The 16,655-nt window shown below is 49.9% G+C and overlaps 2 protein-coding genes across 2 annotated transcripts in view; one reads left to right on the top strand and one right to left on the bottom strand.

The window, feature by feature from the left end:
• The window catches only part of KCNJ10 (potassium voltage-gated channel subfamily J member 10), a 30,277-nt gene extending 29,324 nt beyond the window's left edge, over window positions 1–953 (bottom strand). The window contains exon 1 of the mRNA XM_003795200.2: window positions 728–953. The gene's annotated coding sequence lies outside the window, so the exon portion shown is untranslated. The remainder of the gene's footprint in view (window positions 1–727) is intronic.
• Window positions 954–10,909: 9,956 nt separating this feature from the next.
• Window positions 10,910–16,655, top strand: part of KCNJ9 (potassium voltage-gated channel subfamily J member 9) — a 6,663-nt gene continuing 917 nt past the window's right edge. The window contains exons 1-2 of the mRNA XM_003795199.1: window positions 10,910–11,036; window positions 13,204–14,170. Of these exons, the coding sequence (XP_003795247.1) occupies window positions 13,321–14,170 (850 nt within the window). The 5' untranslated portion in view covers window positions 10,910–11,036; window positions 13,204–13,320. The remainder of the gene's footprint in view (window positions 11,037–13,203; window positions 14,171–16,655) is intronic.

Raw genomic sequence — 16,655 nt, 5'->3', positions numbered from 1 at the left:
TTAGTTCCCGGTGGAATGGGAAAGGGGCACCTCTACCTGGAGAAGGAATTTATAGATTCCCATCCGCCCTTCCTGCTTTAGTCGTGGCCCTGCTCCTTGCCTTCTGGGGATCTTAGTGTGAAACAGCTGGCATGGGTTGCGGAGGAATGAGGAGGGGTATCTTGAAGTGGAAGCCAAGTAAGAATGGAAGGCAGAGATTGGGTGGGTAAGGGTCCCATGCACACCAGGCTATACTGGTCTCCCTAATCCAAGCTGCAAGTATCTGTTTTTCTCCTCATGTGTGAACTAGTGATCAGTGGGTGTCACTATGTGATTGTCACTTTATGGGGAGGTGGGAAAGGGCTGGGCATGGGAGTAACCTGTTTATACTGGGAGGAGGGGGCGCTGTCTGGTGTGCCCGCGTGAGGAATGTGTAGCTATGCTTGGTGGTCACCTTATGAACTGGAGGAGCAGTGATGCAGCCACACTGAGAGGAGACAGCAGGGAAGCCCCTTCCTTAGATTAGAAGGCTGAGGTGACCAGCCCTGGTAGAGCTCCCTTCATGGGAAGCCCTTCTCAGGAGGCTACGATCGGGACTGCCCAAGGCTAGGAGGTAGGGGAACGGGACCGCATCACTGAGGCCGGCTAGGGTAGGGTCTTAGGGGCGGGGGTTGCCGATGTCTCTGGAGAGTTAGGGGGACAGGACTCCGGCCGGAGCGGCAGCACTCCATCAGGGTCTGGGTCTTACCTTGGGTCCGGGGTGGAGTGGCCCTTCCGATGGGCCGAGGGGCAGCGGGACAGATGGACCGACGGGGCGGGCTGGAGTGAGGAGCGGAGCTGTGCGACAGGCAGGGCCAGGACTCTTAAACCCGGAATGGGATCAGATAAGGGCTTGTCCAGGGGCCGAGGCCGGGGTCGGGCCGGCCGGGGGCAGAGCTGGGCCGGGTCGGGCCGCCCCCTCCCTCCGCAACGCCAGAGCCAAACTTTGTGTGAATGGAGGGGCCCTGAGGGGGGCCGGGCGGGCGGGGGCGGGGGGGCTCCGGACAGACCAATGGGAGAGTGGAGCGCCAGGCTCGAGCGGTCGGGATTGGAGGGGCTTGGGCAGGGGGCGGGGCGTAGGGGGCAAGGAAGCGGAGACCCAGACAGAGCGAGCCGCGGAGAGAAACACCCAAAGGCAGAGACCCAGACAGCCTCGCGGAGAAAGAGAGATGAAGAGACGATACGGGACGCGATAGAAGCCGAGCTGGCAGGATGACAGGGGAAGGGAGAAGGAAGAAAAAGGGAGGCAGTCGTGTCAGAGACGGGGAAAGAGAGCGGAGCCGCGGGGGCGGGACTGGGGCAGAGGTAATGAAGTGGAAATGAATTCAGGACCAGCCCGGTGGCCTTGCAGGCGGCGCCCGGGAGTGGGATGAGGCGGAGCGGGTCTGGGCTCCGGGGGCCGCACAATTCCCGTGTAGTGCCGGGTTCCTAAGTACCAGGAGCGGTGCTAGGTGCGAAACGCGCAGAACATTATCCCGCAGTTGGCTTCGTCTGAAAGATGAGGCCGGAACCCGCAGCGACGTCCAGGAAGCAAAGACCACTCCCTCTGCTTAGGGGGCTCTTAGCAGATGTGGGAGGAAAGATGTGAAATCTGATAAGGGTACCAAAGAATGAAGAGGATTCTGGTACTGAGAGATGGTGGGGAAGGCATTTAAAGCACAGGGAACAACGTAGCCAAGTCCTGTGGGGACGCGAAAATGCTCGTCTGCTTGGGAAACAGCATCAAGCTGTTCCATTTACTAGAGTACACGGTGATGGTTTTCAACCTATTCGTCACCGAAGACTTGTTTTATTAGTTAAATCCATGTTTTCAGAGGTTGTAATTCACCATCCCCCCAAGCATTTTTTACGGAAGAAAATAATTATTCCCCCATTTTTGTTCATCGTAGACATTTAGCCACTAATCAATTACCAGTTAGTTACCATGTTGAATCGATATAAATCCAGGAGCTAAAGCAAACAAACTGGACATTTTAGCTTCATTTAACCTACACAAACCATAAGATAGGTAAATGTGCATTTCAGATAGTCCTCACTGGGGAAGGAGGGAGACCTGGGCTTCCTCAGGCATAGTGTTTGAGTAACTGTAAAGCCATATCAGTTAATTTTCAGGCCAGTTTCTGTAGGCAGTGGAAAGCAAGTGAAAAAACTCTTGAGCCGGGATAGACAAAGCCATAGCAGAATTATAGGAATAATCTGGAGGTGAGTAGGATTGTTTTATCCAAGAGACAGAATAGGGAAGTAGACTAGAAGTACTTGCTATATGGTAGGCATGAAGAAATGAAAGCCCAGATCAGGTTGGCAACAGTGAAAAGCAGAACAGACAAAATGAATTAGAATACAGAAAAATCAAAAGAAAATGAAAAAATTGGGGGGCCAACTTGATATGATGAGCAAATGAGAGAGGCTTCAGAGATCACACCAGGGTCTCAGGTCTAGATATCAGGAGAATTGTGAGCTCAGGATGGCCATAGGGAAGCCCAGGAAAGGAGTCAACCTGGTGAGGAGATGGGGATGGGGGAAGAGGAGGTTCAGAGCTGAGAAGTGTAGAAAGGGTTCAGAGTTAGAGAGAGCAGGAGGGGGTTGCTGTCAGGGCAGGGTGAGCTGAAGCCCTAAGAGCAGGGGTGCTCCTAACAAAGACTGTGCACAGAGGAAAGGCTGAGGATCACCTGCGTTTAGAGGATGGGAAGGAGGACTGCCAAAGAGCGACAGAGAATCCACCAGAGAGGCAGGAAGGAGACAAAGAGAATGGGATGTCACAAGAGCCAAGGCAGGAGAGATTGTTAAGGAGGAGGTTCTAATGGTGACAGCAGGTGCCGAGAGCGGAGGGGCTGGATTTGGCAGTGAGAGAGTCACCGGTGACATTTGAGAGCAGTTTCAGAAGAGTGATCAAGGTGGGAACCAGATTACAGGCTTTGCCATTAGAAAATGAGAAACTGTTAGCAAGTACAGGTTACACTTGTGAAAACTTTACTAAAGAGGAGGGAAACCCAGTAGAAGCCAGGGCAATGCACTAGAAATGATCTCCTAGCTTTTCTTCTTCAAGTTCTTAAGTCACTAGGAATGAGGGAGGGAGGTAATATGTCTGAGGGCCAGCCGGCAAGGCTGGTATAAGAGCTTTAAGGCACTAGGAATAGGAGGCCTAACAGATCCTAAGGAGTCCATAGTCTTTTTTTTTTTTTTTTTTTATGAGACAAAGTCTCACTATGTCGCCCTCAGTAGAGTGCCATGGCATCAGTCACAGCTCACAGCAACCTCAAACTCTTCGGCTCAAGAGGTTCTCTTGCCTCAGTCTCCCAAGTAGCTGGGACTACAGGCACCTGCCACAATGCCTGGCTATTTTTTGTTGTTGTTGCAGTTGTTTAGTTGGCCCAGATCAGTTTCAAACCCGCCACCCTCAGTGTATGTGGCTGGCACCGTAACCACTGTGCTACAGATGCTGAGCTGGGAGGCCACAGTCTTAACATTCAGAGTTAGAGAAGAGTTGGAGGCTATGATAAAACTCCAAAATAAATGTGAAAGACACCAGAGAAGAGAGACAAAAGGAACGTAACAACTTATGGAATTATTAACAGACATTTATTGCATACTTATTATTTTTCCAAAAGTATTATCCAATCATTTGGCTTCAACTACCACCCATGTATCACCCACCCAGATGTCCATTTCAAACTCAACATATTTAAAGTAAAATATGTCATCTTGTTCACAAAAATGCTCCTCTCTGTTTATTCTCTGCCGCAGCGAATATACATGGACGAACTAACATCACACAACCAGAACCGTGGCAGCCATTTTTCATTCCTCCTCACCTCATCTCCTTTAACCAATGCATCCACTTCCTAAATCGCCTAAGTATCATCCCCTTCCTCTCTCTCCCATTAGTACGACTGTAGTTCAGGATACCATCACCTCTCACGGCAGCCCTCTAACTGGTCATCCCACAGCTTATGTTCCTCCACTCTAATGATTCTTCAGACCATAAATTTCTTTAAAAATAATTGAACACCAATAATGTATATATTTCTCATAAATGCAAATCTGACCATGTCACTTCCCAGCTTAAAAACCTTTGATAACAGCTGGGGACAGTGGCTCAATGCCTATAACCTAGCACTCTGGGAGGCAAAGGCAGGTGGATTACTTAAGTTCAGGAGCTCAAGAACAGCCTAAGCAAGAGAGAGACCCTGTCTTCACTAAAAATAGAAAAAACCTAGCTAGGCATTGTGGTGCATGCCTATAGTCCCAGCTACTTAGGAGGCTGAGGCAAGAAGATTGCTTGAGCCCAAGAGTTTGAGGTAGCTGTGAGCTATGATGCCATGGCACTCTACCCAGGTCACCAAGCAAGACTCTGTCTCAAAATAAATAAATAAATAAAATAAAAACTTTTAATAGTTTACTGGTTATTAGTAAAGACCAAGTTCCTCACCCTGGAACATAAGGGCCCTATAACTTGGATCTGGGGCCATTCCAGCCTCAATTTCTTCCACTGCCCCTACACACCAAACCTGCATACATCCCCTCCTTTAGTTCTCTCAGTTTTGTGTTCTCTTTTTGTGCCTTCGTCTTTGAGCCTTTGTCACTTACATAGCTCCAACTGCTGTCTCTGAGTGATGCCCAAATCCCTAACTTCAATCCTACACTCTCACTAGAGCTTCACCTCCAAGGTTGCACTTGTCTGCAGGGGATTTCCACTCCAACTTGACAGGGCCCAAACCCAACTCAGTATCTTCCTTCCCAGGCCGGGCATGCTTGAGACTTCCTTATTTCTGTGTTATTCTTGGTCAATCAGACTGAAACATTAAAAGTGATTTTTTACTCTTCCTCTTTCCCCTTGCCCTGTGCCTCCTTCCTGGAAATGGCAATTAAGCCACCAAATTCTGTGGAGTCTCCCTCTGTTGTATCTGTCTAGGATGTCCTTTTCCATTCCTGTGACCATCACCAGGAAAGAAAGATCAGTACCTGCCCAGGACCTCATCCACTCTCACCCTTCTCTTTAGTCTCAAAGGAAGAGGCAACTTGTCATCTTGATAGCCCCTGTGCCCTTGTATGAAACCCCAAACAGGTGCCCCCGGCTTATAAGACACAGTCCAAACTCCTTTGCTCAACTCCTAGAGTGCTCCTCTGAGAGGACAGGGAAATCAGACTCAAAAGGCAGAAGCAGAAAGGAAGATCTTGTGGTGAAGAGTCTCCTGCAGAGTTCCTTCCCCTTCACTCACAGTGGGATGGGGTGGGTTAGGACGGGGTAATTAGAAAGAGTTTACAAGTCCTAGAACAGCAGGGGTGTGAGATTCTGGGAAAGGGCACGGATAGCTTCAACACCACTTCAAAACCTTAAATTAAGGTTTTCTACTCAAACTATGCTTCATAACATATACATATATTCATGAACTATATTGTTTTGTACATATCAAATACCACTTTTTAATTTTCATTTTTTTGTAAAAAGAGAAGTGCTGGCTCAGCGTCTGTGGCTCAAGTGGCTAAGGTGCCAGCCACATATACTTAAGGTGTCGGGTTTGAATCCAGCCCAGGCCCGCCAAACAACAATGGCAGCTGCAACCAAAAAATAGCCAGGCATTGTGGCAGGCGCCTGTGGTCCCAACTACTTGAGAGGCAGAGGCAGGAGACTCGCTTGAGCCTAGAGTTGGAGGTTGCTGTGAGCTGTGATGCCACAGTACTCTACCCAGGGTGACAGCTTGAGGCTCTGTCTCAAAAAAAAACAAAAAAAAGAAGTGCTAAAACAGTCATGAGAAGCCCAGCAGGGAAGCAGGGACTAGAGGCAGAGGAAATTAATGTGTGAGCACTTCTTGTGCAATACAGACCCTGAGACGAGGACACTGAGGTTTACAGAGGTTAAGTGACTTGCCTCTGGTACCACAGTTAGACAGTATTAGATTTGGGACTTGAATCCGAATATGTTTGACCCCAAAGCTTGTCTCAGGATAGAACCAGAGGGAATTTGCATGATGTAAGCTTGATCTTGTCCACTAGAGGTTATGACCCCTGAGCGCACATTGGTATGAAAAATTCCAACGTCCACCACACAAAACGGCAGTTAGAGGAGCCCCCTTTCTCTGATGACCTCCCTCGCTCCTCTCCATTTTGCAATTGTGCCGACTCAGTTTCTCCTTTCAGACACACCCCTTCCAACTTTGGTCTTATCTCTTATTTTACCTCCTTGTTCATAACGGGGCAGAGGCTCTCTCAGAGCAGAGGAAGTGAGTAGGGGTGAGTAGGGTGAGTAACCTGTTTTAGAAGGAAAATCCACAAGTGGGCAGCAGTATGAGGGGCTTCTGTTGGGAAATGCAGGTGTAGACAGAGGGAATCGGGGAAGTTTGGGGCTGGGAGGCATGAAAGAGGCTCAGAACAGTGCCACTTAAGTCCAGGGCATGGTTGGAAAGAATAGAGACACTGAGGTGGCTCAACACACAAAGAATTCCAAGGCTTCCATGATGTTGACCAAATTCTGTTAGTAGCAGGGCACTTTGTAGCTGAATGACTTTGGCCACAGAAGAGAAATCCAAGAGAGGGACTGAGCCATATCCCCCAGTCACTAACTGGTCATTGTGTAAAGGCAACACTCACAACCCACATTTGCAAGACATACGTTAAGGGATGCCCAGTTACGTTACTACAGGATTCTTTCCTTAACCGGGAAGAAAGATTTTCTTTCATTAGGCGGTTCCTCTAGTGCCTTTCCAGTTGAGTCCAATAGGTAGAAATTCTCTTAATACCCAATATACTGCAGTAGGAAGGAGGCAACAGGGAAAAAAGAAACAGAGAGGGACTTGCAATTGGGAGGCCTGGATCATAGTCTTGACCATCCTCTTGAGACCTTTCCTTACTTGTAAAGGGCGGGCTAACCCTAGACCACCTCTAGACTCCTGGTCTATCTCCACCCAGTCCCCAAAGCAAGATGGACCTGTGTATGAGAAGGCTTCTGATTCCGCTGCTGAACTGAAAACAGCCAGGCAAGCACAAGCTCAACCTTGAGCCCAGCTGGGCTCTGTCTGTCTGGAGCTGTGCTTTGCTTCTCCCTGTTTCACTCTAATCATTTGCTACAGCTACTCCTTCAAACATATCCCTCCTCTGCTCTGAGTTTTCCAGGGTTCTATTGCCCTCGAATTTATATGAATTGTATTAATCTACCAGACTGGACTCCCTGTTCCACTAAGCTCATTTCCTGAACCCTCTCCTGTCTTCCTCATCAGGCTTCCTCTCCCACCTCCAAACTATTGCACAAGATATCTCGTGATCTTCTCAAGGAAGCCTCCCCAGATGGGCGAATCCCAGGACTGCCACAAAGAGACCTGCTGATGGAGCCAGTCGCGGACTGAAGTGCATTGCACCCTGGCTCAGAGCTGCATCTGCTGGAGGAAAGAAACTTTTTTTACCCCCTCCCCCCACAATGTATCCCCTGCTTTCTAAGCTACATGTTACAAGGAATGCATTGCCCAGAAAAGGCTCCTCTTTAGTCTAGCCATGTGGCCCCAGCTGTGCCCCTCCTGCTCCCAATATTTTCCAGATCCAACCTGATCTCCCATTATCACAACTGTATTGACTCCTTATAAAGGTGCTTTCTTTCCCTCATAGTACCTAAAAGCTAGGATCTTCTCTATTTTTCCACGTCTTGGTGCCTCAGAAAACTGTTTTGTCTCCTGCTTCAGTTCCAACTTAAGGACCAAAGTTCGATAACAGGTAAAGCCTAGGAACCACAGGATCAGTAATTCAGGTGAGGAAGAGGTGGCCGTCCTCCTTGTTAGCAAGATTTGGTTCAGGGTAGCCCGGACCAGGTCTTGCTAACAAGGAGGGCTGGGTGAAAACACCTTCTGGAGGGCCCTGTCAGCCTATGACTCCCCCTCCAGCAAATGGGGCCAGCTCTATGCAAATGTGTTCTGGCCCAGGAGTTTGATTTCTTCTCTCAGAGCTCCTGGCACAGTAGAACCAACGTGAGCAGCCACTTGGCAGGACAGAGAAGGGCAGGCTAGCAGTCCCAAGGCTCAGGTGACAGGGCCAGGCCCAGGAGACGGGGATGTTGACTGGGGCTTTAACAGCACTCCTGATGCCAATCTCAGGCTGAAAACTCGATATTTCCACTTGGAACAACAAGAAAACACTAGCAGGAGGGTTGAGGAGAGGAGGGCAGTACATCAGGAGTGCCCCCTGCAGGTCCCACCGGCTGGTGCCAGACAGAGGAAGGTGGCCCAGGCTCGGTGGGTCTTTCAGGAGATCCTTGGGATGGTGATGATGGGGACCAGGATGAGCATAAAGAAGACGAAGAGGAGGGAGAAAAAGAAGAGACTAGCCAGCACTGACTAAGGACCTGCAATGTGTCAGGGGCATTGCCTGATACATAGTCCTCAAGACAACCCCCAAGAGACGAGTAATATGGTTGTTCTCATTTTTTAGATGAAGAAACTAAAGTTTAGACAGCTTAAGCAATTTGTTCGAAGTCACACAGCGAGTAGTGGACGGAACTGGGATTTGAACCCCAGCCATTTCCTCCCAGGCTTATATTATTCAGGCCCCCCTTTCCCCTCACCAGCTTATTCCAGGAACTTCCCTCCAGTGTCCATCTCTATGTCTTCCTCTTCTCTTGCTCATATTTTCTTTTTCCAACTCTAAGAGATCTGGAGAAGAGCAGATCAGTCTTTTGGATATAATAGTAGCGATAAAAACACCTCCCCCACTTTACATTTCTACACCACTCTCAGTTTTTAATTATTCCCCTGGAGAAAAAATAAACACTGAAGTATTTCCATGTCTCCAAATTTTTTATCAGCATTCCTGCAGCTATTTCTATATAGGCATGATTGATTTGTAAGAATATATGTACATTCCTCTTTTTAAGGTAACAGTGCGCTTATATACACATTCACGTATATAAACACAGTAATTATAATGGCTTATATTGATGTATTACAGATATTACATGGCTGAGGCCGTGTAACTTCGTGAAAAGAGCATGAGGCTGGCAATACCAAATGCTGACCAGGATGCAGAGCAACAGGTAAAAGAATCCATTGCTGATGGGAATGCAAGATGGTACACCCACTTTGGAAGACAGTTTGGCAGTTTCTTCCAAAACAACATACTCTCACCACGCAATCTGGAAATCAGGCTCCTTGGTATCTACCCAAAGGAGACGAAAACTTGTGTCCACACAAAAACTTTGCACGCTGATGTTTGGAGCAGCTTTATTTATAATTGTCAAAACTTGGAAGCAACCAAGATGTCCTTTTGGAGGTGAACGGATAAAGTGTAGTACATCCAGATAAAGGAATATTATTCAGTGCTAAAAAAAAAAAAAAAAAAGAGCTACAAAGCCATGAAAAGACATGGAGGCACCTGAACTACACCCTACTGATTGGAAGAAGCCGATCTGCAAAGGCTACACGCTGTACAATCCCTACTGTGTGACATTCTGGGAAAAGCAAGAGGGTGGAGATAGTCAAAAGATCAGTGGTTGACAGGAGTTGTAGGGAGGGAGGATGATTTTCCGGGTCGTGAGACTACTCTGTATGACACTGTGACGGAGGATATGATATCTGCCATTTGTCCAAACCCACAGTTGTACAGCACCAAGAGTGAATCCTAAGGTAAACCGTGCAGGTCAGGTAATCATGATGTATCAGTGAAGGTGCATCATTGTAACAAAGTGCCATTCTGGTAGGAATGAGGACAATGGGGGAGGCTGTGCGTGTGGGAGGGGAGGGGGCAGCCGGGGAATCTTTGTACCTTTCCTCTCAATTTTGCTGGGAACCTAAAATTGCTCTAAAAAAATAGTCTTAAAAAACATGGGCATGACACAGATGTGAGAGTTTGACTGCTACCTCTGTCCAACTCTGTGTCACTCAGGTTAAGGTAAATCACTTAGCTTTTCTCAGTTTTAGTTTCCTCATCTATAACTGGGAAAATTAACTTCTATTTCATAGGGTTGCCCTGGGATGTAATGAGCACATGTCTCGCTCATAGCTGATGCTCAATGAATGAGTAGAAGCAGTAGTGTGTGTTTGTGCCTTTCTCCCCCAGAGATCAGGCGCTCCTCCCAGGCATGAACTTACTCTTCTCTATAACCAGCACATTGCCTGGCACTTGGAATCCACAATAGTTTCCTGAGGGAATAGTTAGTAAGCCCTAACCTAGGCTTTTCTCTCTGCTGGATATTTGAGTTGTCGCTAGGCATTTTGTTAATAACGAAATATATTTCAAAGCCCTACCACTCCTAGTGTCTCAGATGACCTGCACGCCCCAGGAAGCAGGCAGAACAGGGGATATTTGCACATGCCCACACTCTGTGGAAGATGAAACAACTGTGGTTCAGGAAAGTGCAGTGACTCCTATGAGTCACATCACAAATCAGTGACAGAGATTAGAACCCCTGGCCCTGCCCTCCTTCCTCAGATGGGTCTCTTTTCCCTCTAGCTGCCTCCTTCCAGATCAGTGACCTCTCCAAAAACAGAGACGGTGAAAGTGGGCCTGCCTTACGAACAGTACCAGGCCCACAACCCCCTGCCAGAGGAGGTAAGCTGCCTGCCTCAATGGCCCTCTGAAACCCCAGGAGACTTATTCCCAAACACATCAGCGCCTGTATTTTCCCAGACCAAGGAGCTTCTTAGGAAAGAGCCAGCATGCCAGCTTTCCTTTTCTTTTTTTTTCGTTCCGATGAAAGGGTGAAGAGGAGAGCTCTGAGTTGTCCAGGAGGAGGGACTTTGACTAAAAATAGCTATGGCGTGTGGATCAGGCCCTAGTGGTACCCAGGACTGGGGAAGGGAGGGGGATGCTCTGGAGCTGTCGCCAGACTGGTTGCCGTGGAAACGAGAGAGGAGCAGGGGAGCCTGGGAAGTGGGGATGACACAGATAGCAAGTCCTAGGCAGAGCTGCCGCTACATATAGGAGAAACAGCAGTGTCTACGGCTCCCACCCTCCAAGGGGGCCCGTGGGGGGCGGTGTCAGGGGCATGGACGCCACCCCCCAGGGGTCTCTGCTGCCGGCTACTCTCCTCTCCACGTGCTGTGAGTTGAGTTGCGGGGGACTTGGGGTTTGGGCCCCTATTTCCAAGGCAAGTGGGGGTTTGGGAGGATCTGGTTCCTGAGGGAGTTTTTATTACCAGATCTCTGTCTAAAAGATAAGCCCTTTTGCTGCCCAGCACTCTGTAGGGGGAGGAGAAAGGGGTCCAGAAAAATGTGGTACTGGGAACTTCTGGAAAGGGGTCATAGCATGCACAAGCAATGAGGAGTAGGAGGTTGGAGGAACAGGAATTCTTGGAGGGAAGATGCAGCAATCAAGTCCTTGATCTTGAGATAGAACATTTTCACACCTTTCCCTCACCATGAGAAAAATGCAGCCCCCACCTTGAGGAGATGGGACACAATCATAAAGCTTACCTAGATCCCTGGCAAGAGGGAGAGTGAGAGATTTGGGGGGGTGATCAGATATTGGGGTTCCTTCCCATCCCTGGGCAGAAATCTGTCTAAGCAGACAGACTGAGGGTCAGACTACCTAAGACCCTGAGAGAACATTTTGACGCCCACCTAGAGCTAAAGCTAGGATGCATGAGACCCGGATACTTTCCTGCATGACCTGGGGTCTCTGAGCCAGTTAAAGCTTAGAGATCACTTCTGAGGACATCCTGAGCTGCAGGGATGGAAAAGGATGCCCATTGATGGGGGAGAGGTAGACCTTAATCTGTCATTGTCATGGGGTTCCTGGAGCCCACATCCCCTGACTTAAAAGAAATATGGGAGTGCCCCTAAGCTCTAAACCATTTCTTTTTGGTTTATTCTCCTGCTCTCTATCCCAGTACACATGCCCCACTCCAAAGGTCTATCTGCAGAGAACCCCACTCCATAACCTAAAATTCTGGAGTGCTGGGTTTAGAGGGTTTAGAGTTACATATCCAGGCAGTTTCTCCCCAGGACCAGGTCGGACCATCTGTTTGATCCTTATGTCACACTCCTCCATCCCCCACCCGACTCCCTCACTACCATCCCAGGTTTGCTTGGAGTGGGGGAAGAGAATGATTCCCAGTAAAGAGAAAGGAAGGTTGAAGAGTCTGAAGTCCTTATTCTAGGGACCCTGGTTGCCTGAGGATGGGTTCTGGACCCTTTCCTAGGCAGACTGAAGCCAGAAGAGCACCTCAGGGAGAATTTAAAGCAAAATCAGGTGCACTTTGCTTGGAATGTGGGCTTTGGGGCATATGGCAGGTGGGGGCGGGCTGATGTTAGGATAGTCAATGGAAGTGGGAGGCTGGAGGGAAATAAATGTGGGTGCTTAGGGCTTATTCGACCTGATCTTGTGTGTCTCAGGAAGAACAGGATACTAGAGACAAACAACCCTAACTCTTAGTGACCTCTGTGCTTCCTTCACCCCTGCCATCTGTGTTGATCTTGTATCATCAGGGTCCCCTCCAACTTTTCAGGCTGTCTCCATTGGGAAAATGTCCAGGGAAAACAAGGTTGACACAAGAGCAGAAATGATGCTGGTTAGGCCACAGGGAGGATTTCCAGCGGAGATTTCATGATGTCTAGACCTTGCTTCCCACAGTTCCCCATGTTTCTCCTTGTAAGCTTGTTGAAGGGAGGAAGAAGTGGGACAGTGTAGAGTGAGGTCCAGGGATGGGAAAATGGGACAGAATTTCTGTGGGTCAATCATGGGGTAAACTTCAAAAGGGCCTGGTTAGACCTGCAGGTTGCATTGCAGCCAACAGTCACAGGTAGGAGGGACAGGGAGGAGGTGGGATGCACTGACAACAACCAGGGACAAGAGAGTGGAGTGGAAGTCCCTAGGGTAGGGAAGGCTCCACATAGCAGAAGAGGATTAACCTAGCCTACTCCAAAGAGCCCCCAGTTTAATGATTTCATGAAACTACCTCCCAGTCTGGGTCTTCTGCCCCAGAGTGACTGTGAGGAGCCACACACCCCAGCTAGAGATGGTGGCACCAAAATCTCTGATCGTTCCTACACTTGGAAATAATCGCCGAATTTGCATAGTGCTATCCAGTTATCTCTTACATTATCCTATTTGATCTTCACAAGTTCTTGAGCGTGGGGGAGCAGTTGGGCTGTGTGTACTGTTCCCATTCTACTGATGCAAAAATTGAGGCTCAGAGACACAGAGTGACTAGCTGGGGGCCACCCAGCACCCAGCGCAGCTCCATTAATTGAGCAAACCTTTATTAAGCCCCTGCAGGACCGCCAGCGCCACCGAGGCGCCCCGTGAGGGGAGGCGGGCGGCGGCCGCCGGGGCCTCCGGCGCTCTGCGGGTGTCCCCAGCGCTCGCAGTGACGCTGCGGCCGCCATGGCGCAGGAGAACGCCGCCTTCTCGCCGGGGCCCGAGGAGCCGCCGCGCCGCCGCGGTCGCCAGCGCTACGTGGAGAAGGACGGCCGCTGCAACGTGCAGCACGGCAACGTGCGCGAGACCTACCGCTACCTGACCGACCTGTTCACCACCTTGGTGGACCTGCAGTGGCGCCTCAGCCTGCTCTTCTTCGTGCTGGCCTACGCGCTCACCTGGCTCTTCTTCGGCGCCATCTGGTGGCTGATCGCCTACGGCCGCGGCGACCTGGAGCATCTGGAGGACACGGCGTGGACGCCGTGCGTCAACAACCTGAACGGCTTCGTGGCCGCCTTCCTCTTCTCCATCGAGACAGAGACCACCATCGGCTACGGGCACCGCGTCATCACCGACCAGTGCCCCGAGGGCATCGTGCTGCTGCTGCTGCAGGCCATCCTGGGCTCCATGGTGAACGCTTTCATGGTGGGCTGCATGTTCGTCAAGATCTCGCAGCCCAACAAGCGCGCTGCCACGCTTGTCTTCTCCTCGCACGCCGTGGTGTCGCTGCGCGACGGGCGCCTCTGTCTCATGTTCCGCGTGGGCGACCTGCGCTCGTCGCACATCGTCGAGGCCTCCATCCGCGCCAAGCTCATCCGCTCGCGCCAGACGCTCGAGGGCGAGTTCATCCCGCTGCACCAGACCGACCTCAGCGTGGGCTTCGACACCGGCGACGACCGCCTCTTTCTTGTCTCGCCGCTCGTCATCAGCCACGAGATCGACGCCGCTAGCCCCTTCTGGGAAGCGTCGCGCCGCGCCCTCGAGAGAGACGACTTCGAGATTGTCGTCATCCTCGAGGGCATGGTGGAAGCCACGGGTGCGGGCGGGCCCGAAGAGGGGAGCGGGATTGGCGCGGGGTGGGCAGAGCTGAGGAAGGCAGGAGCAAGAAGAGGGGCCGAGGAAGGGAGTGGGGATGGAGGGGCTGGTGGAGGATGAGGGATGAGGTGATATAGCGGGACCTGGTGGGAACTGGGGATGGGGGGAGAACGGAGAGAGAGCTCAGAGGCATTCCCCTAAAGGGGCCTGGGCTGAGAGGTGTGTGCCACTTGGAATAGGGAGAGTGCTAAGATAGCTGAGTCGGTGTATAGTTCCAAAGCACTCCACACCTCTGAGTTCTTTTAATCCTAACAAGAATCCTCTGCAGGTAATTTTTTGTCATTGTGCTCAGTTTTCAGAGATGAGATTTCCCCTGACTAAAGTTTAAGGATATTGTCCACTGTCATAAGCCAATAAGAAGACATGCCCGGATTGGACAGAGGCGGTCTGCCTTCAGGGTTTAGTGAAGTAGAAAGAAGGGGTTGGATCAGGGTTTTTCATTGTGCAGAGATCCAGGGCCCTGGAATTTGATGCTGAAGGTTTTCTATGGCCTGAGTTATTCTTAGGCTGAACCTTAAAGAGAGGTTAATACCTGGTCTCACTTCTGCCTCAGTTTCCCCATTCATCAAAAGAACCTCAGATATTTACTGGTAGGGGAAATAGATGATATTACCAAGTCAATCCCCTTCCCAAAAGAAACTGGCGAATCTCCTGGGTTATCAGTACCTCCAACTCAGACACAGTGAAGGGAGGGGTTGGGAACAGGTAGGAACCGCAAATGAGGTCTCTTGGGACTTGAGATCTAGAAATTGGGAGATGAAACTGCAGGTGGAGAACCAGAGGCCCACTAGGGGGCGCTGCAGTTCTCTGCTGTTTTCTCCAGCAAGCTGGTGCCTTGGGGTCCCTTTCTCCACGCTGGGCCTCTGCTTCACATTTCCACCCCAACTGCCCCTTAATGTTTCCCATTCCTCCTTCACCCCAACTGGGTTGGCCCTGGCTATTTCCCCTTCCCTTCTCCCACATACCCCATTCCTTTTCCGTCCTCTCTCCTTTTTTGCCAGTGTTTCAGGCAGGCCCCTTCCTTTCAGGGAAGTTCTTGCCTGGCCCTCTTTTCCCATTGTGCCCCCCAGCCCCTTCTTCTCTTCTCAGCCCCTCCATCCCTGTGCCTTTATCCTTTTTCCCCCTGTCCCTCTGGATACCTCCTATTCCAGCCTTCACTGACGAATACCAGTGTCCCCAAGATGTCTCAGGGCCAGCCTTTCCATGTTGAGAGACAGTCTCTGGTTAGAAATGTTTCCTCTTCTCTTCCTTCTTGTTCTAAGATGGACATGGGTTGGGGAAGAGACCCTGGGGTGGGAGGAGAATGCCCTGTCCTGGGGTGTGCACAGACCCAACAGGGAAAATATGACACAGGCCCAGGGCAAGGAGGACTGAGGAGGGTGAGGTGCAGAAGATAGAGATGGAAGCATGTCTGGTTTTTCTAGAGAGATAAAGCTGGAAACGATGGTAATATTTTGGGTGAGAGAGTCAGGATTCAAAATGCTTTTGAAAAGCAAGAATAATGAGCCAAAACCCAACCAGATGACATTTAAAAGGAATAAATATAAAATTCTACATTTAGGCTTTTAAAAAATCACTTATGTAAGCACAGCATGGAAGAGCTCTGGAGAAAAAAGAACTGGGGGTTTTAGTTGGCCACAAGCTTGATGTCGTTGCAGTGTGATGCAGCCTCCGAAGATGTTTATGTAATGTAATCTAGGGCCCTGTTAGTTAAAACATCATGGCCAGAAGAGATGATGAGCCCGCTCTAATGCACAGATCAGCCCATAACTGGAGAATTTATCACACTCAAAGTACTTAAAAGGTCCCTCCTTGGCCATTCTGATTTGCAATCAAGAAGGCAAAGTTTTGGGAAGCCAAGTCAATGAGGAATGGTTGAGGGAGCCAGGAATGTTTAGTTAAGAAGAGAAGACCTGGGCGGTGCCTGTGGCTCAGTGAGTAGGGCGCCCACCCCATATACCGAGGGTGGTGGGTTCAGACCCAGCCCAGGCCAAACCACTACAAAAAAATAGCCGGGTGTTCTGGCAGGCACCTGTGGTCCCAGCTGCTCAGGAGGCTGAGTCAAGAGAATCACCTAAGCCCAGGAGTTGGAGGTTGCTGTGAGCTGTGTGACACTGCCGTGGTACTCTACTGAGGGTGACAAAGCGAGACTCTGTCTCTACAAAAAAAAAAAAAAAAAAAAAAGAAGAAGAGAAGACCTGAAGTTCCTGTTTTCAAATACTCAAAAGTGTGTCGACTGGAAGAGGAATGAAACTCAGGAGGCAAATTTTATTTTTTATTTATTTATTTATTTATTTATTTTGAGAAAGAGCCTCAAGCTGTCCACCTGGGTACAGTGCTGTGGCAGCACAGCTCACAGCAACCTCCAACTCCTGGGCTCAAGCGAGTTTCCTGCCTCAGCCTCCCAAGTAGCTGGGACCACAGGC

This window comes from Otolemur garnettii, unplaced genomic scaffold (assembly GCF_000181295.1).
Source record: "Otolemur garnettii isolate 467f Iridium unplaced genomic scaffold, OtoGar3 scaffold00091, whole genome shotgun sequence".
Classification (NCBI taxonomy): Eukaryota; Metazoa; Chordata; class Mammalia; order Primates; family Galagidae; genus Otolemur; species Otolemur garnettii.
Note: the sequence above shows the minus strand (reverse complement) of the source record. Positions and strands in the feature narration are given on the sequence as shown.